Genomic DNA, 26,631 nt, shown 5'->3' on the forward strand with positions numbered 1-26,631 from the left:
CAAACCCCGCCCCTCAGCCGCACCCGCCGCTGTCGCCGGACGGACAAAATGGCGGCGGGGCGGCCCCTCAGGGAGCGCCCTTAAAGGAACCGCAGCACCCGGGACGCGGCGGTGCGGGCGGCGATCGCTCGCCGAGGGGAAGGAGGTGGTGGAGAGGTGCCTTGAGAACCGGTGCCATCCTTCAGGAGCGCTGCGAGGCCCGCCCTGCCCGCCCGTGCCGCGGCGGTGAGGCGGCGTTACCATGTCAACGCAGGTAATCAAAGCGGAGGCCTGAGGGCGCTCGGGATCGCCCTGCGGCCCGGACCGGGAGGGGATGGGGGCCCCGATCCCCGCTCAGCCCCGGGGGTTCGCTGCGAAAGCACAGCCTGGCCTCAGGAAGCAGCGGGGAAACCACGAGCTGCGCCCTTTGGAAACGCCCCGGTGTGGGTTTGCGGTAGCATCTTTCTGCCTCTCCTGCGCCCTCCAGGCTCGCTGTCCTGATCTTGTATGAATTGTGTTTCCAAGTCATGGATAGATAACAGTGGCCCTTATTCTTGCCCCTCCTTCCCTTGTCCTTATTTCCTTTCCAGTTCTGGAGGGAAAAAAATAATCCATCACAACGAAGAACATATTCTCAAGGCACAATGCCATCACTCAGGAAGCTCCAAGTTCCCCTAACGGAAGATTTTTTTTATCTTAAAGAATCTCTTAAAATGTGCTCCTTGTTCAGTGGGTGGAGGTGTTAGTGAAGCTCTGTCCCTTGGAGATGGTTGCTACAAGGGCTTTGTCACACAGGGTACATGACTTTTCCTACACTTATCCCTGGGGAAATATGTTCATCACTGAGGGAGGTTTCTGTTAACATTCTCTGGAATTTCCCAGGCTGTCACAGGATAATGTGTTTGCAGAAAGGAAAACTCTGGGAATGCCAGTGCCAGACTGATCCTAATTTTTTTTTTTTTCTCGGTTGCCTTTTTCTGCCTGCATTTGTTCTTACTGCAAAGAGGGTGATTTCAAGCTTTGGGAAGAGCTGGGATCCAATCCTCTGTTTGTGTCCCTGCCAGCTCTGTTAGCCTGAGCTGAGAGTATCTCCAGACCTGGCAGGCTTTGTGTAAACCACAGCCTGCAGGACAGGAGGAAGATGAGCTGCAAACACAGAGCTGCTCAATCCGTCCCTGGGGCTCTGCTGTACAAGGGTGGGAGTACAAAGGTGAAATTCTTCCCAATGCCAGGAAAACTGGAAGCTGGCACCCATTGGAGATGTGTTTTTTGGCAGCTTCTGTAGCGCCTTTGTTGTCATGCAAACCTTCAAGATTTAGCTTTCTACGCAGATACTTGTTTCAGTTCTTCCAGGTATTACCATGTGATACCCAGCATTTCTGGCAATGAAGAAAGGCTCTGTAATGAAAGTTTCAGGTAGAAAACCACAGGCATCAGTGTCCCAGATACCTCAGCCAATGTCACCTGTCAGTTCAGGTGCCACACCTGCACGTCTTGGCCAGCAGACACCTCCAGCTGCTCCCAAAAGCAAGGAGCAGAGACCCCAGCAATGGGATATTCCAGCAGAAAATGTTGGAGCTGCTTTTAAATTTCTGAAAGGTATTGTATAGTCAATAAACTGGTATCCAAGCACATACCACAGGCATTAAACACTAGTGTTGTATGAATTGTGTGATTAAAGATGTATGATCTGTTGGAAAGAAGCCTGAAAAAATTGCTTTAATTTTTTTTTTTTTTTGAGCACAAATGTGGAAGTGGGAGTAATGAAAGCTGGGGAGAATAATGAGACTTTTACTCCTTCCTGTAAATGTTTCTGGGGGGATAATTTTCAATGTTTTTTCCAGTATTCAGTGTAAAGAAAACAACAAATATAAAAATCATCAATCCTTTCTGTTTAATTTCAGGTGAAAAAGGTGTTAGCCCAGGGGTTAAATACATAACTGAACCCCTTATAAAGGGTTTGTCAAAACAGCAAAATCTGACATGTATAAGCTCACTGAATCTTTCTTCCCCAAAGGATGGGGATAAGAAATTTAAGGTAAGTTATTGGAAAAAAACTGGAAATTAAACTAAGTTTAGAATAATTGCCATTTATTATTTAATACAGGCTTATTTTTAAGTGGATATAAACAGCACAGTCTAATTCTGTTAGCCTAGTTCTGCAACCAGCTTCTGTTAAAAAAATGGCAATGGAGACTTGAGCAAAAGAAAAATAATTGATTTATTAGAATGACGTTTAAAACAGATTAGTACATGTAATTTTGTTGGTTTTGGACTGTGCTGGTTTTTATTTGTTTGGGTTTTTTTGTTGTTGTTGTTGTTTTTTTTTTAATAACATGTTCTTTTTTATGTAGATGAAGACTAGCCCACTGTAAATTTAAAATTCCAACACTGTAGGAGACTGTACCTAAAGTGGGGTTACAGAATACCACAATGAACTGTGATTAATAAAATATTAGAATACTTGGTATTTTTAATTAATAGAAAGCTGCTTTTCTCTTTAAAAAAACCAAAACCCAATGCTAAAGGATTTTCTGTTCTTTAGTACATAGAAAATTTGGAAAAGTGCTCTAAACTAGAGGTGCTTAACCTTAGTAACAACCAAATAGAGAAGATTGAGAAGTTGGATAAACTGCTGAAGCTGCGTGAGCTCAACTTGTCCAACAACAGAATCAGGTAAGAGGAGGCACCACAGGGTTTGGAGATACAAATAAAGCTGATTTTCCTTTCCTGTTTAAGTGAGTTCTCTCCCAGGAGTGAACACTTGAGGTGAGTTTCCCAATTGGAGGCTTTGAGGTCTTTTTAAGAAGCCCAAGCTCTGAGGTATTGGAAGAATAAATAGTTCTGGGAAGTGCTGTCAGTGCACATGGCTGCGGTTTAATTTGTTTTCCTTGGAAACCAAGCCAGAAGTGCAAGTTTCCAGATACCACAACAGAGAGTGGTATGAAGAGCAATAACCCAATTAAGTGCATTAAAAATTAATTAAACTTCTACTGTTTATTATTACAGGTAATATAATAAGTTTTTCTTTTAGGAGAGGAAGCTGAATGGGCTTGATCAGGCAGGCCATAAATTCCCTAAATTGCTTTTGAACTCTTTTGAGAGCCTTGGTGTCTTGTTTAAAGGGTAATGGTTCATGCAGTAGCAAAACTCTTAATTGCTTTTTAATTTTTCTGTCAATGAATTATGATCTTTACTATTATGAAACTGCCTTTGCAGCTTTGAGGCTGCCATTTCAGCAGAGACATTTACAATGGGAAGTGAGTAAAACCCCAGAGTTCATTTCTACACGTTGCATTCAGACAGTTTCCTCTCTCAACAGGAATTGAAAAGGGCAAAGTAGCTTTTAGCTCCTGCTCTGTTTTCACACTTTGGTTATGTACAGCTCATATATACCCAAAAAATAGCACAGTCACAGGAGCACATCCTGCTGTACTTTGCTATAATGCTCATGGTTTATTTAATGTTCACACATTAAAAAATGCTGAGGTAAACTACAACCTAGCATGGTTTCCTCAATAGTTTTTATGAAAGCATTAAAAATGTAGCTCTTCATGCTGTCAGTTTACAACTGATCCTTCCTTTTTATAGGGGAGAAAAAAACTCCACAAAACAACTTTCTTTTGATTCATCTCTTCCCTTACAGTCTTAGGAGAGAAAGAGCAAATTTTGCCTATTAAAATGGAGTTAGCACACATTAAAATAGCATTAATATTGAAATGAACACATGCAAAAGTTATGAGTTTGTAACAATGACAAAAGTACTAAATTAAGACCAAAAATCACAGCTCAATTTTCTAAGGAAGCTGGTGTAATTTCATTTCAATTGTCCATGGCACTAAACAATGGTTTTGCTGATCTCTTGGTTGATTAATTGTGACAGATTTTGTTGTAGTTTATCCATAATGCCTCAGTTTCACTTTACATTTGCTGTGGTTCATGACAAATTCCATTTTTCTTCTTGTTTTCAGCAAAATTGAAGGCATAGAACATTTGCAGAACCTACAGAGGCTGAACCTGGCAGGGAATGAGATTGAGCACATTCCTGTGTGGGTAGGGAAGAAGCTGAGATCCCTGCGCAGCCTGAATTTGAAACAGAATAAAGTGTCCTCAGTAAGTGATTATAGTTAGAAGTAGGCATTGTTCAGTCTTTTCATGAAGTCAGCTGGGGTGCTTACACTGATTGACTTACTCTGAGTAATTGCTGGGTGTCTTTCCACAGAGTCTGCTGTGAAATGCAGCAGTTGGGAGCCTAATAAAGTTATTTATTAGAGAAGCTCCTGTTGTGAAGATAGTGAAGATACAAACCTATATTATGTTGTTTGGGAAAGCATAACTTTTTGAGGGGCTGTACACCCACAGGCCTTGGTATCTTGGCACTTCCAAGATAAAGCTTGATTGCATTTACACTCTTTGCAGTGGCATTTTTTATAGAGGAAATAATTTGATTTTAAGAAATTACTTTAGTCATAATACTGTGTATTTTGGTAGATTTTTAGAGATTATTCTTTAGCATAAAGGCTAAAATAAATCTTTTAATACAGACCTGTCATAGAACATTCTGCATAATAAGAAATTAAATCCTGGGGTTTAATTCTTCTCAGAAGGATGTCTAATCATTGTTTTGTTTCTCTTTGTAGCTTCATGATATAGCTAAACTAAAGCCTCTGCAAGATCTGACCTCTCTGTTCCTTGCTGGGAACCCAGTTGCAAGTCTGCCTCACTACTGCTTGTACACCATATTCCACCTGAGGGCACTGGAAAACCTGGATGGACAGCCAGTGACAAACCATGACAGGCAGGAAGCTCTGGAGAGGTTTAATTTGGGTAATAATCTGTTAAATCTAAAGTGAATGAAGCAAAATTTAAGTTTAGAAGGAAGAGATTTTTCTATTGGAATGTTTCTCTGATTTTGTTTTTCAGAAGAGATAGAAAAATTAGAAAGAGAATTGGAAAACACCAAAAAGGAGATGGAGAGTGTGAAATTTAACCAGTCCAAAGTGCTTGAGCAACTTCAGCACCAAGATGAGCTCAACAAGTCACTAAAGGAAAAGGCTGTGCAGCAGAGACAAAGCTTTGAGGAGCTACAGAGGGACCTGGGCACCAAAAATGAGCTGGTAAGATAATCCCTGGCACTGAGGAAATCTTCAGACACAGAGCTGTCAATGTGAGAGTTCAAGTGACTGAAGATTTAATTTTAAAACTGAGAGACTTCCAACTCTTTAGAGCATGATTATTGACCTTCACTATTCTTTCTGTGGAAAAAGTTAAGCATATGGAAGCAGCACTCAGTATCACTCCTGTGATTTATAGTAACTTCTTTGTTTCAAGTAATTATTTATGTATTTCTGTTTAAAGTTTTGTCTGTTGATGAAAGGTTAAGCTGCTGAATTGCTGATGTTCTGAATATGCTGCCCTGGTAAGACTCTAAAGTACTGCTGCAATAAGGAAGAAAATTGCTACTTTTACAAACACCAGATGTGGACACAAGTTGTATGTCACTAATAGCCCTTTATTATTATAGGTAATGCTCACCAGTTTAACTGTATTTTATTCACATCATCCTAAGGGCTTATGTTTGAGTCTCTTTGATTGGTAGCCATAAAATGCAGGCAAAGTCCTACTGACTTACTGACTTGTGAGTGCTAGGTTGTGAATGACTTGATGGGAACTTAATATTTGGATTTTATCCTGTTGGACTTGTCCTTGTCCTCTAAAATTTTATCCTTCAGACTCTCATACCTGGTACTTCTAGAGCTGTTTCTCTGAACACACACACACTAACCAGCAGTCTGCTTCTAAAAAGAAGCTTGCAATATGAGGAGATTTAGCAGCAAATACTTTGCAGCTTGAACCCTCTCTTCTCCTTTGGATGACAAACTTGGCTCGCTTCTGTCTCCCTTTAGCTGGTGTCTGGGTTTGTCACAGTCCCCTTCCTGCAGAGCCTTTGTTCCTCACTCAAGGTAGCCCCACTGTGCCCCTGGGTTGCATGGTTGGTTTTATTTCTAGGATTTGCACGTTCCTTGAAGTAGCAACTTTCTTATGAAGTGTCACAGTGAGATTTTCTATTCACTGTGGTTTGCAATACAATCTTCTTGCTGTTTTTCCCCTTTTCTCTGAAACAGAGTTAATTTTTGCATGACATTTATCAGGTTTTGAAATCTTTCTTTAAGCCTTTCCTGTTCTATTTCTTTTCCTCCATTAGTCCTGCTTCCCACTCTCTATTGGAATTGTGCTGCATGTTCTCCTTCAGGTATTCAGTGTGAAAAGTTGATTTAAAAAGAAATCACATGATGGACCTTTACTTAAAAATAACCTCCAAACCAATCTAGCACATGGTTAAGCTAAAATAAAATACATAGACTTTGTACTCTTGACATTTGAGATATTTTAGTTTTTTAACAGACCATGAGTGTTAATAGTCCTCATGCTCTCTAGTAGCAGTAAATATATTTGTTATTTTGGCCTAGATTTTGTTAAAGGATCATACCCAAATTATTGCTCTATCCTAAATTAGGTTTAAAAATAAACTGGTCACTTTGATGTACATAAACTTAAAAGGCCTTTCATGTGATCATTTGTATTCTATTAATTGTGGGGCTTTTGTCTCCTCTTAGCCACCATTGTAAAATTGTCCTTTGTGAAATCCCTGATCCAAAACTGTGCTGTGAGCTTTGTTCCCAGTGAAGGGCTGTGCCTGCTCTCTGTGGAGCTGCACTGTGTGTGCCAGAGATGAGTGAATTCCAGTGAATGACTCTCACTGGGTTTGTGCTTCCTCAGCTGAAGCAGAAGACAGTGGAGCTGACCCGGGCTTGCCAGAAGCAGTATGAGCTGGAGCAGGAGCTGGCCTTCTACAAGATCGATGCAAAATTTGAGCCCTTGAATTATTTTCCCTCAGAGGTAATAATTTTAAAATCATAGATCTTTTTATTGCTGTTTTCCTTGATTCTTCAACTTGGAAAATAAAAGCTGTATTAGTTCTCCTATCATCTAGTAGATACTGCTTTATTAAAGGCCCAACCTCTGTCATACTTGCAAACAAAAATCAGTAATCATTGACTACACTTACGTCTGAGTAAACTTTAGTACATTACATTGCTGCACTTATTATAATCTAAGTAAATTTAATATACTAAGAAAAGGTTCCTCCAGACATCTGCAACAAACTGGGCACAGCTCAGTTGGGTTTGTTTGGTTTTAATTCCATTATAAAATAACAATGTTCAAGGCCAAAAATGTCAACTATATCTGTCTTCTTCACATTTTTCTAATTTCAAATTGGTTTTCCTTTTTGTGCTTGATAAGAGAACTAAATGTATGTTAGGAGTTGACTGCAGCCATAGTTCTGAGATAAAGACTCTGCTTCTTACATTTCAGGAGGTTGAACTTGATAATGTACCTGGTGAAAGTCCCTACATTGGCAAGGCCAGGTACAAAAGAAATATGTTTATAAGGGAAGGCTACATCTCTGACAAAGCTCAGCAGCTGCAGGTTGGGAAAATGCAACAGGAGGAAGATGACTCCTGTAGGAAACCCCAGCTGGAACCACATCTCCAAAGTCTAGATAAAGTACTGCAGGATAAGGAAGAAAAGATTAATTCAGGTAAAACCTTATTTTTTATTAAATGAAGAGAAAACCATGTGTGTCAGTGTGGTTTATTCCAGTGGTTACATGCTTAACATCAGGGCAGAAACAGTGTGTCAAAGGCTGGAAGTGCTGTGATTGTTAAACACTGGACTTGATGCACTTTTGGTGTCAAAACTGCTACAGTTTTTTACTGCTGTTATTTTAGCATAACTCAGGATGAGAGCATTACATTGAAAACACAGTTCTAGGGAGGTTTCATATTCGATGCATGAATTTAATTGTGTAATACTTGTTAAGCAAACTTTAGACATACTTTCTGAAAAAACAGAATGTATTAGCTGTGATTGTCACTGGTTAATGCTGTGCTGATTAATGTGTTCATACACTGCTGTGTATCAGTGTTATACACAATATTACAATGTATTTTGTGGGACTGTGGGGTTTGTGTTTGGTTTCTTTTGTCTGCAGCACAAAGAAGATTAGAAGAACTGCAAAGTGAAATTGGAAATGCTGAGCAACAAGTGCTGAAAGTAACAGGGGAACTGCAACAACTGGAGGATGCTCTGGCTCAGAAAAAAGTAAGTTGTTCCACAAAGAGCAAGGGGAGGTGTTTGAAGGAGTATTGATTTAATAAAATACAACTTTTTCTCCCCATGCTTATAAAAGAGGCCACTGTACCGACATAAATCCATGTGTCAAGCATAAGAAAAATCTTCCAGGTTTTAGAGAGCTTGTTCATAAATCAGCTGTTAGAGCTGTAGTGCAGTTAATGGCATCTGTTCCATGTTGCTGCTGATTTATTTCTGACTTCCCCAGAACCCTTTGGAAGAACCTGCTGTGTAGATTGAGTTGTGCAGGTGATAAGCAATGTGGCTACAGAATTGGCAGCAAGAATTAATTTATCAGCATCAAACTAAAACAGCATCTTCCACTTCTTCAGCTGTCATCAATTATTGCTATTTTTAATTTTTAAACTTGCCTGAAAATCAGTGACCAGGATTGTCTTTTATTTAAATGTTAAATATATTCTTGATCATCTGTGTATTTCCAACCACTCAACATCCTAATGCTATCTCCAGATCTCCCAGGCCAGCAAGGAAGCAATTGAACAGAAATTGAATGAAAAGTTACAAATCCTGCAGGAGCTACGCAAGGAGACCTTAGAACTGGAAAAACAAATAGAGAAACAGAAAAGAGAGATAGGGAAAAATCAGAAAGAGCTTGAAGATTTGCAGAGTTCTCTTGGTTCTATAAATCCTGAGGATCCAAGGCATGTAAGTAAAACCAGAATCGGAAGTCTTTATATGCTGTGCAATGGACTAAAAGCTGCTTTGGCAGGTGCCCATTCGCTTGTGCCTGTTTCATGAGTTATATTATTTGCTGTTTATCAAAGTCATTAACTTATGATTTGAAAGTTTAAAAAACCTTTACAGTTAAAAAATCCCACCAAACCAACCAGCTTTGGTAAAACACTTGAACAACTCATTTTCCCAGCAGGTGCTGTAGGGCACATTTAGAACTAAATCTTCATGTTTTGCTCAACACACTGGGCAGAGCCTTGCAGACAATTTCTGTGTAAGAAATGCTTCGTGCATCTTTTTATGGAGTCAGGCCTTAAAGATTTTTAAAGATCTGTGTCTGGCAGTGCTTATCCAGACTGGTGGGGACTGATGGCCTTTCTCTGCTGTCACCTCCAGTCCTGAGAGAATCAGCAAGGCCCCAGAGGTCACGGAGAGCCCGAGCTTCCAGCTCACTTTATGATCATCAGGGATGCAGGACTTTTTCTGAGTTAAAACTGTGTTCAGGTACAGCAAACACTTACAGAAATTAAACTTAAATGAAACTGAATTATCTTTAATAGTGTTTTTTAGAAGCTTGTATCTCTAAATGAAAGATTTTCAGGTCAGCTGGATGCTTTTAAGTGAGAAATGAAAGTATTTCTACGCTTGGCTCCGTTTTCAGCCGAGGCACACAAACACTTGTTTTAAAAGCTCCTTTTGTATTTTAAACTGAATTTCCGTGGCTGCTGGGTGGCAGAAGGGCCGAGCACGTTCCGGGAAGGCTCCCGGGGCAGGAGCGGGCCCGGCCCTTCCCGCGGCCGCCCCTCGCTTCGAATCACAACACAGGAAGCGGCGTGCGGGCCAACGGCCGGGAACGGGAACGGGAGCGGGGCCGGGAACGGGAGCGGAGCGGAGCCAGGGCGGCAGCTCCGGACCCCGCCCCCGATCCCGTCCGGACTCCGCTCAATTCCTGCCTGTGCTGAAGCTCCCGGTGCTTTATTCAAATGAATTCCCGCTCAGGGGTGGGGCGTTCTGCAAGTGCTGTCTCGGCAAGAAAAGACAAAGGCAAAGCTGTAAGTGGTCGGGGACTTGTGGCTTTTTGTTTCTTTTTTAAAACTGCATTTTGGTGCCATTCAGCAGCTGCTGCAAGATGGCTGAGTGGCAGCGGGTCGAGTTTTACTTGTTGAAATTTCGCTTTTGAAGGCTGCAGGGCAGTTTGTGTTTAGCAAGGTGACAAGTTGAACTGTGCTGATATGGATGTTTAAGTTAACTTCCAGTTTTATACATTAAAAACACAAGAAGCTTTGGTTTTACCCATTTACTTTTGTTATGGGAGCAACTTCGTAAGTGTTCTTTTTTTGAGAACTCATATTTAAATTTTCTACTGTTAGCTTGATTTATTTTGTTGAGCAGTAAGAAAAACATGCAGTTAATCATGACAGTATAATTCTGTATTTTCCCAAGTTTCTGGTGTTTGGGTTGTTTCTGAGCAATTTCACACTGGTAAGAAATAACACTTTATTCTGTTGATAACCAAGTTTTGTAAACAGCTGAAACAATCAGTTAATTCATACTAAATGCATCAAGTCCTTGCCAGAGTCTGTGTGAGCTGTGTGATGTATCTCTCAGAAATATTTTAATAAGATTTATTTAGGAATATTTACTTAGTAACTGTAAAGTTGGCCTGACTTGCTGTTTATTCAGAGTATTTTCATACAAGTGCTGACCTGACATGTTCTAAAGCATCATCTGCTGTGAGGGCAATGCAGGATGACAGGATTAAAGCTTCTGAGAGAAATCATGTTTGTTCTTGACTGAGAGAGGAAGTAGTAGAACAAAATGTAAAGGCAGGAAGAAAGATAGTAGCCATGAGTACTAATTTATAAATGCAGGCTTTATTCAGCCTGCAGACAATGCTGGCAGTCACAGATTGCTGCTTATCTGGGGTCCTTTGTGGGGCAGGACTGAGGGAAAATACCACAAGTAACAAACTCCACAGCACCACAGTGTGTGCTGAGCTTGTGGCTTTCCTTGCTGATAGTGGGACACTGCAGAACTGAGACAAAATCCCAATTTGATGTTTTAAGTCTGTGTTGATGCCCTGTTTTACCTTTGTGTTACTTGACAGGCTCACATGAAAGCTCAAAAAGCAAGTAAAGAACAGCATCTGGATATAATGAACAAACACTGCCAGCAGCTGGAGACTCGCCTGGATGAGATGCTCTCCAGGATTGCCAAGGAAGCAGAGGAAATCAAGGATTTGGAGCAGCAGCTCACTGATGGTAAACTTTAATTATTGTCTCAAGGTATTTGTTGTACTTAGGGCAGCATAAAAATTGACTTGAGGATTGATTTATCTTTGCTCGAATGAAATACAGAATGGGTACAAAAGTGTTAAAAAACTATTCTTAAATGATGTAAAAGAAGTTGTGTGTGTTCACCTCACTTCTACCTGCTTGGCAAAGGGGGGCAGGAATGTACAAAGAGCTGCTATTTCTTATAACTCTTCCAGTGGCCAGGTTAATATTGGGAAACCTAACCTTAAAAACAATATTTGCTTGTTGAATTCTAGGTATTTGTTTTTACTTACTCCAATGGCAAACATGTGAAATGATGAAGGAAAGCAGTTTGGTTTGTTTGGTAAATAAATGTGGCTTCTTAACTACCTCCAATTCATTTTGCATTCCTGCAGGTCAAATAGCAGCAAATGAAGCACTGAAAAGGGATTTGGAAAGTATTATCACTGGCTTACAGGAATACCTGCAAAGCGTGAAGCATCAGGCAAAACAGGCCAATGAGGAGTGTAAGAAGTTGCAGAAGGAAAAAGAATCTTTGCTGGGAAGATTGGCAGGTCTGGAGGAGGATAAAAACAACCTGGAAGTGGTTGCCATGGATGCAGAAAATATGAGAAAAGTAAGGCTTAATACCTCTTTTCTCAAGTTTAGATATCCAAGAATAAACTTGAAAAAATAAGCTGGTGATCAGACTGGGACTAGGAGAGTACAATTCCTTGGACAAAATAATTTCTGGTTTAGTAACATGATGAGAGGTGCCCACACACCTCAAGAATAGAATCTGAATCTGGCCTTTAAAACCAGTTGTAAGAGACATGCAGTAAATCTGCTTTGTGGCAGTTGGCTCAGAAGTGCAGGTTTCACCTTGCAGACATCACTGCAAATGGATTTGCAGGTGACACCGTGGGGAATGGCATCAGTGACCCTCTGACATTGGCCAGGGGTGTGTGTCAGCAGCTGGGATCTGTCCTGCCAGCCAATGGCACAGAACTGTCAGGGCATCTTGATGACTGTTGTGTGAACCTGAACTCCTGGGGCAGTTCTGTTCCACTTCCAGCTCCACCTTTCTAACCTGAGTGCAGATTTTGGACAGTCAATGGCACCACTGACCTGACCTTGCAGGTAGAAGTGCCACCCACCTTCAAGTTTTAATGGAGTTCCTGAGTTAAAGGGAAGGGAGGCAAATGCTCTTCAGTTTTGGCTCTCCCATGCATATCCTTCTAAAACGGGTGTTAAATTGCAGGAAATTGCAATGCTGGAGAGTTCACTCCAAGAGCAGAGAGAGATAAATGAATCCCTTCAAGGTGCTCAGGGGAAGGTCAGTAAGCTGGAAGCTCAGTTAAGAGAGAGAGATGCTGAAGCCAAGCAGCAAAAAGAAGAATTTGAAACACTGAAACAACGTAGCCAGGTAAGGACAGAGCTTTATTGCTGCCAGAGGTGTTAGCTACCCCAGGACATCTAATCTCCAAAGCTGAATCACAAACTGCTGGTGTAGGTGTGTCCCTACAGCATCAGTTTGCTGGGATTTAGAACTTTGCTTTGAAGCAAGGTGCAGATGGTTTGCTTGGGGCTGTTTTGTTGGATCTTTTGTAGGTGTTGTCATATTGTTACTGTTTTAAGAAATGCATCTGTCGTGTGTTTGGGTGACAGGTTGGGGTTGGGAGTGAGGATATTAATCTGGAGGTTTTGTGGTTTTGTAGATGGAGCTGTCAGCTCTGCAGGATGAACTTGAAAGGGAAAGACAACTGTTAGAGAATGCTCAGACCAAAGCACAGCTGGCAGAAGAAAAGGAGCAACAAAATTATGAGCTTCATTTACAGTTCAAGCAATTGCAGGTGAAGTTTTTGGTGTAATTAAAAATCCTAGCTTTTATCACTTGTGGATTTATTTGCTTATATTTGCGTGAATTTTTTGGTCTGTTTTTAGGGAGACAATAATTTCCTAAAACAACAGCTTAAAGATCTCCAGAATCAGCTAAACCACGCAGTTGGGAACTTAATTCATCCTGAGGATGTCATGGCTTGTATAAATGAACTCAGGCAAAAGCTACAGACAGGAGCAGGAGAGATTAAGTGAGTAAAATAAAAGTACAGTGTGAGATTTGAGCATGTGAAAGGGGCAGAACAAAAGGAAATGGCCCCAGGTTGTGCCGGGGAAGGTTCAGGTTGGATATCTGGGAAATTTTCTTCACTGAAAGTCTTGCCAGGCATTGGAATAGGCTATCCAGGGCAGTGCTGGAGTCATCAGCCCTGGAGGGGTTTAAAACATATTTAGATATGGCACTTGGGGACATGGGTTAGTGGTGGCCTTGGCAATCCTGGGGAAGTGGTTGGGTTTGATGAACTCAGAGGCTTTTCCAACTTAACCAGAATGAATTACACAGAATGTCTCAAACTTGCACTGTTTGTCATTCATGATTTCAGTATCTGGGATCACAACTTAAAATCACTGTTTCCTGTCTTGGAACATGGATTGGTTCTCTTTCAGGTGTCCAAATTCAGCTGATATTTTAGGGAAAAACTTCGCAAGTCTGCAGAAGGAGTTCTATGACATCCTTGCTGATGCAAAGAAGGAAAAAGAGAAAGCATGGGCTGGACAGAGGCAGTTGCAGGAGGAAATGGTATCCCAGCAGGAAAAACTGGAAGAAATACAGGAGAAATACAGACAGGCATGTATCAAACAACAAAAGCAAGAATGAGACAATTTCACCTTAGTCTAAAAGATGTAACCTGCAGCTGAAGGATCACGTTTCACTTGATGAAGATTCGCTGTGCTCTGTCCTTTGTGTAACAGTGGAGTCTGATTGGATTTTTCATTAATAGTCTTCCTGATTTTTACCTGATTATTTGTTGAATTGGAATAATTTAGTCAATGATCTGTCTCAGAGGCAGCAAAGACTTTAATGACCACTAAAAAAATACAGCTCTGAACCTTCTTGAAAGATCATGATACATATCTGTAATAAAGTAACTGAGACACTCATTACAGTTACAGTGGCACAGTAGCTGCCTTTCCTTTCTGTTTTGATGCAAAGTATGCTGATAACTGCATTTCCCAGAAATTTAATTAAATAATTACAACAGGGTGGCTTTTGATTGGAAAAAAAAATATTGCCACTTATTCTAATGTATTTTACTTGCAGGTTAAAGCTGAAAACAGGCAAAATAAGAACAAGGTGCATCAGTTAGAGAATGAAATTCAGTGTTTGCATGAAAAAATAAAGAGCATGGAAGAGATTCAGGGCCTGGCTGATCAGCAGCTCCAGGAGGCAGATGAAGAAAAAGAGGCTATTCTTGCTCAGCTGGAGGATTTAGAGAAAAGGGTAAGAATGAGTGAGGGCAGGTCTGTGCACTGTTTGATTGCTCAGGAAAGAGAAACAATACCTTGTGAATTTTTGCTTTCCAAGATAAAACAACACATGTAGGAACACAAATGTTAAATATAACATCTTGTTTTTCCTTAAATTTTACTGCTTGTCCTCACTTTAGACTTTTTCCTAAGTAATACAAAATGGAGTGGCGGGGGGAAGATGAAAGAAAGTACACTGTAAAAGTCTATTTTCCTGCTTTCAGAAAAAAATAGAAGATGCCAGGGCACAAGTGCAAGTGCTGAGCCTGGATAAGGAGCTGAAGGAGCTGCAGAGAGCAGTGATCACCTCAGACAAGCTGGCAGCCACCAAGCTCTCCATCACTGCAAACCAGCTCAAGGCTCTGCAGGGGACTGTGCTCAGGATTCACCAGGAGAGAGCTGAGGTGAATCAGCATGGGGAATTAATTAATTGCTTGTTAATGCCATTGCAGTGGGAGCAGGTCTGGTGTCCTTCAAATGAGCTTCAGAGCTTTCTTCTAAATTGTTCTGAGCTGCACAGGAGCAGCTTTGGGCAGAGTTTGAGATGCAGTAGATGAGTGAGGAAATTTGGGTATGGACAGGTTCCTGCTGTGGGAGGGAAAGAGAGGGGGAAGATCATTAGTCTCTTATTAACTGAAAGGCAAACAATAGGCAATACATTTTTCTGTAAGACAGAAAAACAAAAGAAAGGACTGGAAACTCCTTTTTCAAACTGGGAAGCACTTCTGGCTACATAAGAACATCTCTGCTGTACCAATACTGTAAAGTTAAAGGAGAAAAGAGTATTTTACATGTATCTAGAGTTTCAGAACAGTAAAGTGCTGCTGCTTCTCAATGGTTAGCTTTTCACAATGGTACAATCTCAAGCCTGAGAAACGTTCCTGCAAACTACAGCTCAAATGAAAATCTCAATTTCAGGAGCTCGAGGAAGCCCAAGAGTTCTGTGCTGAGGCAGTTCGTGCTTCCCAGGCTCTTGCCAAAGCAGAAGCAGAAACAGAATTGCTACAACAACTCCTGAAGGAGAAGGAAGAGCAAGTAGGTTGTTTGCTCTGTGTTATATGATAAAATACCTGTGAGTTTCTGGAAATGTCATGTTTAGAGGTTTTTGCCCTGCCCTTTTTCCCTAAAGTTTTCCCAAATCAGTGTTCTTCCCTCCCATGACACCTGCCCAAGAAGAAACTGAAAACCTCACTGCCTGGAGCAGCTGAGTTTTAAAGAGAACCATCACCTATTCACTCAAACATCTCTCATATGAAGGCATGGAAAAACAGCATTGTGGCATTGAGTGGGAGCTTTTTGTGATTTAAACTTCTATTTCAAATAGCTTCTGCAGGAATTGGAGAAAGCTGGTGAGAAAACTGTTGCATCAAACACTCAGAAGTTTGAAATCAATAAATTAAGTGAAGCTCTGGAACAGCAAAAAGCAGAGATTGACCGTTTGAAATGGTTGTTGGATAATATTGGGACAGGTAACTTCTCTTTTCTCTCCACTTCCAATTGAACTGGATAACATTGAGGGAAAAGTTGAATGCAGTATCTATTTAACTATTTGCCTTAGATTACTCTAAAACTGCGCTTAATTTCCAGGTAACAAAGATGAAATTGAAGCTTTACAGGATGAAATTGCAGCCCTCAGAAATGTGCTCTCACAGCAGAATGGTCATAGCCCCAGTACAGCAGAGCCCCTGAAGAGAGGGGGATACTGGTACTACCTGCCATCATCACAGGTCAGGAATAAAAGAATGGGTTGTTTTCCTTGTGGAAAGCCCTTTAATGGGGGAAAGTGCATTATAAATTTAGTAGGTTTGAGAGAAATTTAAGAACAAATATTGGCTGGCATATAGGAGAAATACTGAAATAAAACACACACAGCTGTTCCCTGGTAAAGCCCTTTACTGTGCTGATAGGAGTCCAGGTACATAACACTGGGAGAGAACTGTTCAGTGGGCACTGCTGAAAATCCATTTAGGTAAGGGTTAAAAGGAGATGTTACAGACAAACATTTCTGTCAAGAGAATATTTGTCTGAATTTAAAACCAGTACTATTGAAATATATTCAGTGCTTTTAAAGCAGCATCATGCTTAGAACTGAGAGGCAGCAGAGTATGTGTAGCCTGTCTGAAAAATCATTAGAACGTCTACAACAACTCCTTTATTTGCCTTGAATTGTCATTTCTAGATTAACACATGCTGTATTTTTTCTCCAGGCTTCAACTCCTGCTTCCCACAGCACCAAAGACTCTGGAGTGTGTTTGGGGTGCTGTGGCACATCCCCAGCCAGGAGAGGAGATGCTCAGGACAGGCCCTGTGGGAGGGAGGACTTGCCCAGCCAAGGATGTTTGGTTTATTCACCAGTCAGAAATAGGCTGTACAAAGCAAATTCTGGCAAAGGTAAGTCAGTGTCAGTCTCAGAATGTTTAGGAGCAGACTAAAGATGGAGAGGTGTTTTTTGTTTTTTTTTTCTTATGGGCATGAGTGGATATAAATGTTTATTACTGTAGAATTACTTTGTTTAAGTAACATTCATTAAATTTTAGTAAATTACATAGAATTTAGAATGTGCATTTAAAGTCTATCTCTACTGAAAAAACTATTAAAAGTAACATGTTTGGTTTTGTCTCTTATAAAGATAGAAGAGCAAAAGAAGATGGTGAAGGAAATGCAGGACCTCCTGTCCCTGAACCTCCGGGCACAGTTCTTTACACAGCCCTTCCAGACGGGGCCCCTGCACCTCAGGGCATGGGGGTTTATGGCCCTCCTCCTGCAGCAGCCACTGGAGCTCCAGTTGCTCCTGGATCCATCATCCATGGCCCACCTCCTCTGGGATCCCAGGTGGTTTATGGCCCTCTGCCTCCAAACTTCACCGTGCCACTCATTCCCCTGGGAGTGCTCCACTGCAACGTGCCTGAACATCAGGATCTGGTAAGAACCAGAGCTGCAGCTGGGACCCTTGGGAGCTGACTGACAAATGTATTCCATGAAAAGCTCCTACTAGGAAGGGTCTGGATCTGGTTACAGTCTTTGCCATCTGGAGCTGCTCCTGGGTGTCAGGAGGCCTCAGCTGGAAAATAGATTCTGATTGTGTTGTTCTGTTCCCTGTATGCAGGAGAGTGAAGTCTCAAGGCTGGAAGAGACTGTGTGCTATTTAAAGTCTCAGAAATACCAAGAGAAATGCTCAGAGGCAGCTGAGCATAAATACAAAAAGGAGGTGGAAAGATTGCATGGAAATGTTGAAGAACTTGAGCAGGAAAGAGAAGAGCTGGAACAGGAAGTGGCAGAGCTGCGCCGGGCGGCTCAGAAACGGAGCACACGCAGGTGGGAGCAGGGCACTGAAAGGAAGCAAATTCCTAAACCTTTTCTCAGCAAAAGTCAGTTTTTTGACTCATTTACAATTCTAGAACTTCAAGAGGCTCCCAAATCTTTGGCATCTTTGTATTTTAATTCCACATTTTTCATCCTGACCTTTCAGGGACTTTATTGACGGCTACACCAACAGCTCCCTTGCAGAGCTGCAGCTGGAGAAGTCCCTTCAGCAGCAGGAAGATTTTGCAGAGGAGATTGAGTGTGCAGAGAAGACTCTCCTGAAACGCCGGGCTGAGCTCAGAGAGGCTGACAGGCTCCTCACAGAGGCTCAGGTGGAACTGGAGAGCACCCGGGGCAAGGTGAGTGAAGGCAAAACCCTGAGGGCAGAAGGATTTGAGTGTTATTTTGTTTGTCTAGGCAGTTTATTTTCACATGGGTAACCTGGAACCTCTTAAAATGCTTCTAAATGAAAGTCAGTTGGGAAATAAACTGTGTTAGAAGAACTTGGTTTAGTCCTTGTTGGAGGGAAGGAAGGTTTTCTGCTCTGGACAAGAAAGGAGAAAAAGTTGTTCATGGTAGAAAGAGGGAGAAAGCTGAGGTGGAATATTCAAGCCAGGAGCTCACCTTTAAACAGCAAATGCAGCATAAGGTGGAATGTATTGTCTCAATCTTCATGTTTTGCTTTAGACTAAAGAGACTCTACAGAAATACAATCGTGCCAAGCACCATTTGGCCTGCACTGAAATGGAGGCAGAGGAGCTGGAGCGGAGGGCTCAGGAAACAGCCACCAAACTTGTGAAAGCAGCTCAGCAACTCAGGTACCCTGGGTGTTTCTGTGGGTTTGTGTCACATGGGGTGAGGACAAGGACTGGGATCTTTCCAGTATCAAGACACTTCTTTTGGAGAGGGAGAGCTGTTAAAATGTTAATATGAAAAGGCGTAAATGTTCTTCTAGGTTATTACAGACAGATACGAGGGATTTGGAACAGCTTAAGAGGGAACAAGAAGGTATTTTGAAGGAAATCAACAAAATGGTGGCTGCAAGAGACTCTGAGTTGCAGTCATTAAACCAGAAGATAGAAATGCTCACTGAAAGGTGAGGACTTTCAATTTACCATGGACTGTATTAAGTAAAATATGTCCTCCTCCAGTGAGTCACTGCCTAAGACATTTTTACTTCTGACTCCTGTTTTAATCCTTACTCTCAGTCTTCAGAAACTCCAAGGAGACATTCGACTTGCAGAAGGTAACGAGGGCCAGCATCTCCAAATCATCAGAGAAGCAGAAAACCTTGTTCAGGGCAAGAAAGCAGAACTGGAAACATTGAAAGATCAGGTAAGGCTTGGCCTCCTAACCCTGGGTTATCCATTTTGTTGGAATTGACCTTTGTCTCACAAATATGATCCCAGTCTCTCTGATGCACTTTTTCATGTGGATTTTTTTCATGTTTAGCTACAAAAACAAAAGCTTGCACTGATTCTTCTGTTAAACTTCTCCACCGTAGATTTCTGCTCAGAAGCAAGAGCTCTTGTTCCTGGAGCAGCAGGTGACTCAAAGAACAGAAGAGCTCCGTGGCCTTCAGGACTGCATTTCCCAAAGGAAAGGTGACCTCAAAGAAGCTCTTCGAGATGGGGAGACTGAAGCACATGAAAAACTTTGTCAAATAAGGGCAAGTTTCCCAAATGAGTTTTCAAATCATTATAGCAAAAGACTTGAAGTACTACAAACATTCCAGGAGGTTTCCACCTCAGTTTTGCTATTTGTGCCTTCCCCAGACCCACTGAGAAATAGAACATGGAATTTTATGGGTTTGTGTGACTAAAAGCTTGGTCCAGATGCACAAGGAAGAACTTCCCAGTTCCAGTAATTCTTACAGAATTGGTCCCTTGAGAGCTAAGTTACATTAAATATAAGTCTGTGAATGATTTCCTGTTGCTGAGGAGCAGCTGCTGCTGGAAATCAGTGTGATCAGTGTGTGTAAAACACAACACAGCTGCCCCAGTCTGTCCCCATCCCCATTTGCACAGAGAGCATTCTGTGCTTCCCTGCTGAAATCAAAACCAAGTATCAGGGCTGATTATACTTTGTGGTTTATTTTCTTTCCTTTTGTGAAGGCTTCTTGTCTGGCTTTGTTTTAAGGCTATTATTCACTTGAATGACAACATTGTGGTAAGATTTGGAGATCAAAATCTTTGCAGAATTACTACTCTAAATCATCAGCAAACAAGACCTTAACTTAAATATTCTGTATTTTTTGTTTGTTAAACCAGAATACTGATGATAGACTTAAATAATTTTATAAATAGTTAGAACTTCAGTTTAAAGGCAATATTAATTTAAAATTGCAAGGAATCGTATTCCTTGTAACACTGATACATTCTCACAGGAAATGAAAGTCCTTCTGGGAGAGCTTAGTGCTGAGAGGAATCAACTGGATGCCCAGATAAATGAGAGAAGAGCACAGCTTTTGGTCTTAAAGAAGGATATTAGAAAGGAGGAGGAAAATCTTCAAGGAATACTTGGGCAAATCAGCAAGCATAAGATGGGTATGTCCTGGGATTTGTTGGGTTTTGTGCAGACTGGGGAGGAACACACAGAGCTCTTTAGTTCTCATCCTAATCCAATAACTGCTCTTTATTTCACCTCCCTAGAACTGAAACATGTGCTGGAAATGCTGGAGCTTGAGAAGAATGAACTGGAAGGTTTGAAACTGCAACATGAGCAGAAGGTCAATGAGCTGGAAAAGACCCAGGTGGCTGTTCTAGAGGTAAGAAGTGCTTCTTTGGCTGATGCAGAAACTGAGAGATCTCTGGTTCTCTTAAGCCTTGGGTAACAGAGTCCTGATACTTTTAAATCAATCAGTTTCTAATCTGATTTCAGCTTATCACAGAAAAGTCTTAAGTCTGCCTAGGCCCTTTAAAATAATGGGATTTTTTTGGTGTATGTGAGAGAGAAGGAGCACAAAAGCTCTTCAGTGGCTGTAGAATGATGGATGCTGGTTTTTAGGAGCTTCCAGAGTCTTTTTATCTGGATCTTGTCACTTCCAAACAATGAGTGTGGAAGGGAGTTTAAGTCAGCTGGGTGATCTCTAGCATTAAAAAGGTCTCCAAGGTACTTGGAACCATTCTGTTGTCACCTTCCTCCATTAAATGCACTCAAATCACTCTGTCTGTAGCTAAGGATGTCAATGTTCTGCTTCTGGACCATGAAAATGTGGTGCTCACCATGGCTGTTTTTCCTAGGAGAAGTTAAAACTGGAGGATATTCAGAGATTATTTCAGTGTCAGCAAGGGGAGGTGGATTGGCAGGAGCAGCTCCTCAGGAAGGACCGTGAGGAGAACGAACTCCTGAGCTCCCAGATGAGAGCTCTGCAGAACAGCATCCAGGCTCTGACCAGAGAGAAGGAGAAGCTGCAAGAGGACTCCAGGAGCTTGGAGAAGAAGTTGTCACAAACCAAAAGGTGGAGGAATTTATTTTTTCCTACAGAGATCAGAAGGGATGGGGAAGTGTTTGAATATTTGTTTGTTGTAGTTAAAAATACAGCTCTAACCGAGGTGCCCAATGGTACAGAACAGGCATTTTCTTATATTCTGTGGAACTTTTGCTTTAAGCCTCTCTACAGCAGATTTAAAAAATATTCAGCAATGGAGCTGATGAATCAGCAGCATTTGTTGTATCCTGGCAGTGCATGAGAAATGTTACAAAAAGTAAAGTGTTGCATCTTGGAACAGGACATTTGTCTTGCTCTGACTGCTTGTGCCATCCCCTTGGGCTCAGGGGGTTTCACTGACATTTCCAACTAACCAAGAATGTGATTCACATTCTACAGAGACTTATCTGCTGCTGAAGACAGCAGCAGAACTGCACTGTCCAACATGGAAAAAGTGGAATTGGATGTTAAGAACTTGGAGCAGGAGGTGGAGCTACTGAGCAAGCAGAAGAAATCACTGAATGCAGAGATTGTTGCTGTCCAGGAGGATCTTCAAGGTAAAGGTCAACTTTTGGGTTTAAGCAGTGATACTTTTTAAGAGAAATTCTCTGAAAACACACACTTTAACTGAACTCTATGATATTAAACATTCAGCATGCTCACACATCCATAGGCAGAAAGAATTTAACATGTTGAAAAGATGGACATTCCATAAACGGTGTGTGTGTTATTCACTCTTTGCTCATGAAAAGAGAATTTCTGTGTATTGGTATTTCAAACTGCTGACTGAAAATTCTTGTCACCAAATACTTTTCTAGGGAAAAAAGAGGAACTGGAAACATTGAAAGCTGAACTGAATGACTTGAGGCAGCAGCTTCACCTTGTGGAACAGGTTGGTTTTAGTGAAACATGTCCTTATGGTCACTCTGGGAGTCTGTTGTTGCTCCTGACCTGTTCATGTGGGCACAGCTCAACATCAGAGCCCTGCAGAGCTGAGCTCAGGGATTGTTTTATTGCCTTCTTGCTGAGTGTGGAGTGGGTTTATCGCTTCTTAGGAAGAAGATAATTTAAAAACAACCAATGAAGCAGCACCTTTTGGCTTTTTATCTGGTGGCTCCTTCTGTGTTAGTTCACTGTGTGGCTGTTTGAGTGGAATGAGCCCTGGGAGTGCCTGTGAGCAGCTCTGTTCTCTCAAACCCAAACCTTTGGGGCTGGTTCCTCTTCCCAGCTCCTCCTGCCACTTTTGTTTCCCATTACAGGATTTGGAAAACAACTCCAAGCAGCAGGAGGAGCTGCTCAGAGAGCAGACAGCCCTGAAGGAAGAGATCCGAGAGTATTTAAGGAAATGTAAGGAATGCCAGGAGAGGCACAAGAAGAGGCAGAACCGACTGCAGCAGCTCCAGAAAAAGATTGAAGAGAAGGAAACAGAACTCGCCCAACAGGAAGCGGTAATGAGTCCCCTGAGTTGCCTCACTTCCTCCTGACCTCAAAAATAATTCAGGCCAAAAAGTTTGGGGTGTGAGTTTACAAATAATCACAAAAGCACAGATTGGTTTAGTCAAATTAGCTTGGGTTGGGTGAGGAGTTTCAGCAAAGTGTGACCCAGAAGAAAAACCGAGGGAGCTGTTCTGAAAATGAGAGAGGCAAGAAAAACTGACAAACATTTTCTGTCAGTAGGGCCTGTTAGACTGCAGTTCTTTCCAATTGATGCTGGTTTTACTTCTCTCATGTCTCTTAGTGATGGTTTTTGTTCTTCCTGAGTTGGTGCTGGTTCAATCTCAGTGTGGGGGGGTTTCTGGCAGGTTCTTCATCGCCTCAAGCAAAACTCGGAGCGTGAAGAGAAAAAACTGGAAAAATGCACAGCTAAAGTGAAGGATCAGAAAATCCAGTTGGAAAAGGAACTAACGGATCAACACAAGAAACTGGAGCAGGCAATAACTAAAGTCAGGCTGGCAGAGGAGAACCTTGGGAAGCTGGAAAAGGAGGAGTCCCAGTGTGCAGCTCTTGAAGAAACCATCAGAAAAAGCAGTAAGAGTTATTGCACAAATGAACTGCCACCATCTCTGGGGGCTGAGGATAATGGCACAATAAATATTTTTGTTCATCTTGTTTGGGTTCTTGGTGTTTGGAAAATATCTGCTGTGTATGAAGTGGGCCAAGATAAGCTTTTGCTAATCAGTATTTTTTTTTTTTTTAATGTTCATTGCAGAACATCAGCTCTCAGAAAAAGAATTACAGTTACAACAAAAAGACAGAGAAATACAGTGTCTTCAGAAAGAACTGGAGGTCTCCAAATCTGAGCTAAAGCAACTTCAAGGTCAGATAGAGTCAGAAAGGAGAGAAGCAGAAAAACAAATCTTGAATCTGAGAGAAACACAGAAAATGCAAAGGATGGAGCTTGAAAGCAAACTGCAAGTAAGTCCTTGCTGAGGGGAGAAAGTTTGGGGGTTTGGGTTATTTTAAACAGCAGAATGATGGAACATTTTTGTCATTGGAGGAACAAAGTAATGCAACAACTTCCTGACCAGCCTTGAGGCAACCACCCTCTGGCATTCCCAGTGCTGCACAACACCCAGGTTACTCCTGTTTCTGCCTCGAAGGAATCTCTTAGGGTTCCCTTAGCTCATGTTCTGTAGAGGGTGCTGCCAGTAAAAGGCATCTCCCTGCACTTCCCTAGGAGCAGGAGCATGGCAGTGGCAGCCTGCAGAGTGCCAGGGCCGTGGCTGAGCTGGTCACCCACAGCCACTGCCCGCCAGCTGAGAGCTCGGGGGGCACCTGGGCCAGCCCCCACGGGACTGCAGCCACCCCCTGAGCCAGGTACAGCTGGGTGCCAAATCTGGGGGGCTGAGGGTTCATGGCTTCAGACAAGCTCGTTTTGTGTTGGTTTTCAATCTTCCTCCTGTGGTATCACAATTGAAAATACACCCAGAGTTGTAATTTATGCAAATCACTAAATGTTAGCAATGTTCAGAGCTACTCAGCAGGCATTTAGCAACTTGCCAGTGCCAGCTTGGGCCAGCTTTTTCTTCTTTAGATACTCACTTTGAATTAAAAAGTGATTTACCTTGTCTGACTCCTTCAAGTCCTTCAATAAAGGGCTTCAAAACAATTTATTAAGGGTTTAAAAACAGAGAATGTTGTTGGCAATTGGAAAGCATTTGGGAAGGCCCTCCAAGGTCAGAGTGTGGCAGGTTTAGGTTAAGGACTCTTTGTTTGTAACCCAACTGTTTTGTGCTGCAGGTTAAAACCCAAGACCTGGAGGAGAGACAAAGGGAAATGGAGAGTGCAGCAAACCTGCTTAACCTGGAGGTTGAAAATGAAATTAGGACAGGGTTTAAATCTTCACGCTCATCCTCTCCAGACCCCTTGGAAGATTTGGAAGCATCATTTGAAGGAAAGAGGAGTCTGCAGAGTGATAGCTCAGAGACTGCTCCCTTCACTGCTGTTGACAGACAGCTCCTCTCCTTGGAAGAGAAGTTCAATATTTCCAGACTCTTCTTACTGGTAAAATGCTTTGGACAAGTAGCTGCTCCTGGTGCTGTGTTGGTCCCTCTGGCTGAATGTGCTTTTTTTTTCCCAAAGGATGAGCAGTGGCGGGGAGAGGCACGCCGGGAGAAGCTGCAGCAGCACGAGGACAGGCTCAAGGTGCCACATCTGTGCCCCTCACATCCCTTCATAAACACCCTGGGGGAGTGGGGATCTGCTCCAGCTCAGGCAAATCCACTCTGTAACGAGCAGAGAGAGGAGCTTTGGGTGGGAACAGTAAAAGCCTGGCTGCAGCAAGATAAGTAATTTAATTGGATGTTGGAGTATCCCAACAAGCTTCTCTCATTCATATCATCCTGTGGTATATCAGCAACATGACAGAGGAGCTCAGCACCACCCATGATCACCTTAAGGTCCAGGCTCAGTTAGAATGCGGCCATCAAAACTGAGTTTATTTCAAAATAACTCCCAGACCTGCTGCCCTCTGCTTGCGGTGTGAGAACCTTCCAGCCTTTAGGGCTGGCTTTGTAGTGTTGGTGTGACCCTCCCCGTGTGTTGCAGGCGCAGCTGCGGCGCTGCCTGGCCAAGCAGGCCGAGGTGCTGCTGCAGGGGAAGCGGCAGACGGCCGGGAGCCTGCACAGCCTCCAGTGCCAGCTGCAGGTGCTGGATGAGCTGGTCAACAGCCCTGCTTCAGATTCCTTCTTCCTACCCAGCAGCCCCAGCCTGGGATCTCTTCACAGTGCTCTGGATGTAACAAAAGCTCAGGTAATGTTCTGCTGTGGACCACAGCAGCAGATTTGGGGGGGTTTAATGGTTCTTCTCTCACTGGGAGGTGTTACAGCCATGTGCTGCCTCTCTCTGAGGCTGGGCAGGGGTTTCTGAAGGTGGTGATCTCGCCCTACCCCTGCTCTGGCAGTAGCTGATGTCTTTGGGAAGGCTGAGCTTTCCTCACAGTGGTTTGGGGTTTTTCTACAGGTCCCCAGCCCGGGAAGTGTGTTGGGATCGCCAGTGCTGCGTTCCAGCCCCCAAGGAATCTCTCGGTGAAGGCCAGAGGTGAGATGTGGCTCCAGGCCAGTTCCAGCCTCCAGAGACACAAGTGGCTGGAAGGCTGAGGGGCAGCTGTGGCTTCACAGACCACACTGTCCTTTCCCAGTGACAGCATTCCCAGGGCTGGTGTCTGTTCAGCTTTAGGTTTGTGTGTTGTGCAGAGGAGTCTGGGTGAGAGCTGCTGGGAGCTCTCCTCGGACATGGAATTACTGCTGCATCAATTGTTGCCATCCCTGCTCTTTCGGGAACATTCCTGGTTCTACTGCTCAGCCCTGTGGCTGAACCTCTGGGACAGCTGTTTCCAACCCCAGCCTGGTACAAAAGTGTTCTTTTGTAACGGTTCATGGTACAAAGATTACTTGAAAAGTGGCTTCACTTTAAAAGCAAAGCCCAAAGCACATCCACAGCTTGGACAGGGGCCCTCAGGTGCCACCTCTGAAGAGTTCTACCTCACTGGATGAGCCTTGTCTGAAAAGGCCTTTGCCACCACTCACAAACAGCTGCTGCAAGGCCAGTACTGTGAAGGCTTTGTACAATTGACAACAGGTTTTTATATATAAGTTGATTTGTTTAAAAAAAAAAAATTAAATGTGTATTTAAACATGTCCAAACCACCCTCCTATTTAAGTGTTCAGCTAGTGGCCAGTTTCCACTTTAAAGGAACCTTATTACAAAGCCTGATCTGTTGCCAAATGCAGAGAGATTTAAAATACAATTATTTTGAAGCATTGCCTAAAATAAACTTCTGTGATTGATGCTTTTATCTGGGGGTGGTTGCAAATTCTTTTCCTTAAAGCTTTTCTCCAGGACACAGATACTGGCATGGCCCTGGACAGTGACAATGCTCCGAGTGCTGGGGCTCCTCCTTGCAGGAAC

The 26,631-nt window shown here is 42.5% G+C and overlaps 1 protein-coding gene across 6 annotated transcripts; it reads left to right on the forward strand.

Moving 5' to 3' along the window:
• The first annotated feature begins 29 nt into the window (after nt 1–29).
• CNTRL (centriolin) lies at nt 30–26,518 on the forward strand. Of its 6 annotated transcripts, none has more exons than XM_030286890.4 (44): nt 30–253; nt 1,324–1,578; nt 1,884–2,017; nt 2,525–2,655; nt 3,951–4,092; nt 4,620–4,806; nt 4,903–5,096; nt 6,185–6,232; nt 6,760–6,879; nt 7,357–7,582; nt 8,036–8,145; nt 8,647–8,841; nt 10,976–11,129; nt 11,540–11,760; nt 12,385–12,549; nt 12,842–12,976; nt 13,068–13,213; nt 13,629–13,809; nt 14,284–14,463; nt 14,714–14,893; nt 15,408–15,524; nt 15,814–15,958; nt 16,077–16,216; nt 16,697–16,880; nt 17,119–17,411; nt 17,596–17,804; nt 17,959–18,151; nt 18,480–18,610; nt 18,748–18,888; nt 19,001–19,127; nt 19,297–19,461; nt 20,179–20,338; nt 20,444–20,559; nt 21,035–21,252; nt 21,622–21,779; nt 22,041–22,114; nt 22,482–22,670; nt 23,025–23,250; nt 23,432–23,637; nt 24,463–24,726; nt 24,805–24,867; nt 25,270–25,473; nt 25,684–25,761; nt 25,894–26,518. In XM_030286890.4, the coding sequence occupies exons 2-43, from the start codon at nt 1,365–1,367 to the stop codon at nt 25,750–25,752; spliced, it is 6,855 nt and encodes a 2,284-aa protein (XP_030142750.4). In that variant the 5' UTR covers nt 30–253; nt 1,324–1,364; the 3' UTR covers nt 25,753–25,761; nt 25,894–26,518. The 6 variants fall into 6 exon arrangements, with proteins under 6 accessions (XP_030142750.4, XP_030142751.4, XP_030142745.4 ...); XM_041719780.2 differs by lacking the exon at nt 6,185–6,232 and adding an exon at nt 5,886–5,942 and having other exon boundaries at nt 113–253; nt 25,894–26,031; XM_030286885.4 differs by lacking the exon at nt 6,185–6,232 and adding an exon at nt 5,886–5,942 and having other exon boundaries at nt 41–253; nt 25,684–26,518.
• Nucleotides 26,519–26,631: the final 113 nt, after the last annotated feature.

This window comes from Taeniopygia guttata, chromosome 17, assembly GCF_048771995.1.
Source record: "Taeniopygia guttata chromosome 17, bTaeGut7.mat, whole genome shotgun sequence".
NCBI lineage: Eukaryota > Metazoa > Chordata > Aves > Passeriformes > Estrildidae > Taeniopygia > Taeniopygia guttata.

Excerpts from the sequence above, each read along its gene's own strand:
- CNTRL (XM_030286885.4), top strand. The coding sequence starts at position 1,365 with ATGAAGAAAGGCTCTGTAATGAAAGTTTCAGGTAGAAAACCACAGGCA. Across the intron at positions 18,152-18,479 it reads TGGAGAGCACCCGGGGCAAG|ACTAAAGAGACTCTACAGAA; the intron begins GTGAGTGAAGGC and ends GTTTTGCTTTAG. Across the intron at positions 24,868-25,269 it reads AGCACGAGGACAGGCTCAAG|GCGCAGCTGCGGCGCTGCCT; the intron begins GTGCCACATCTG and ends CGTGTGTTGCAG.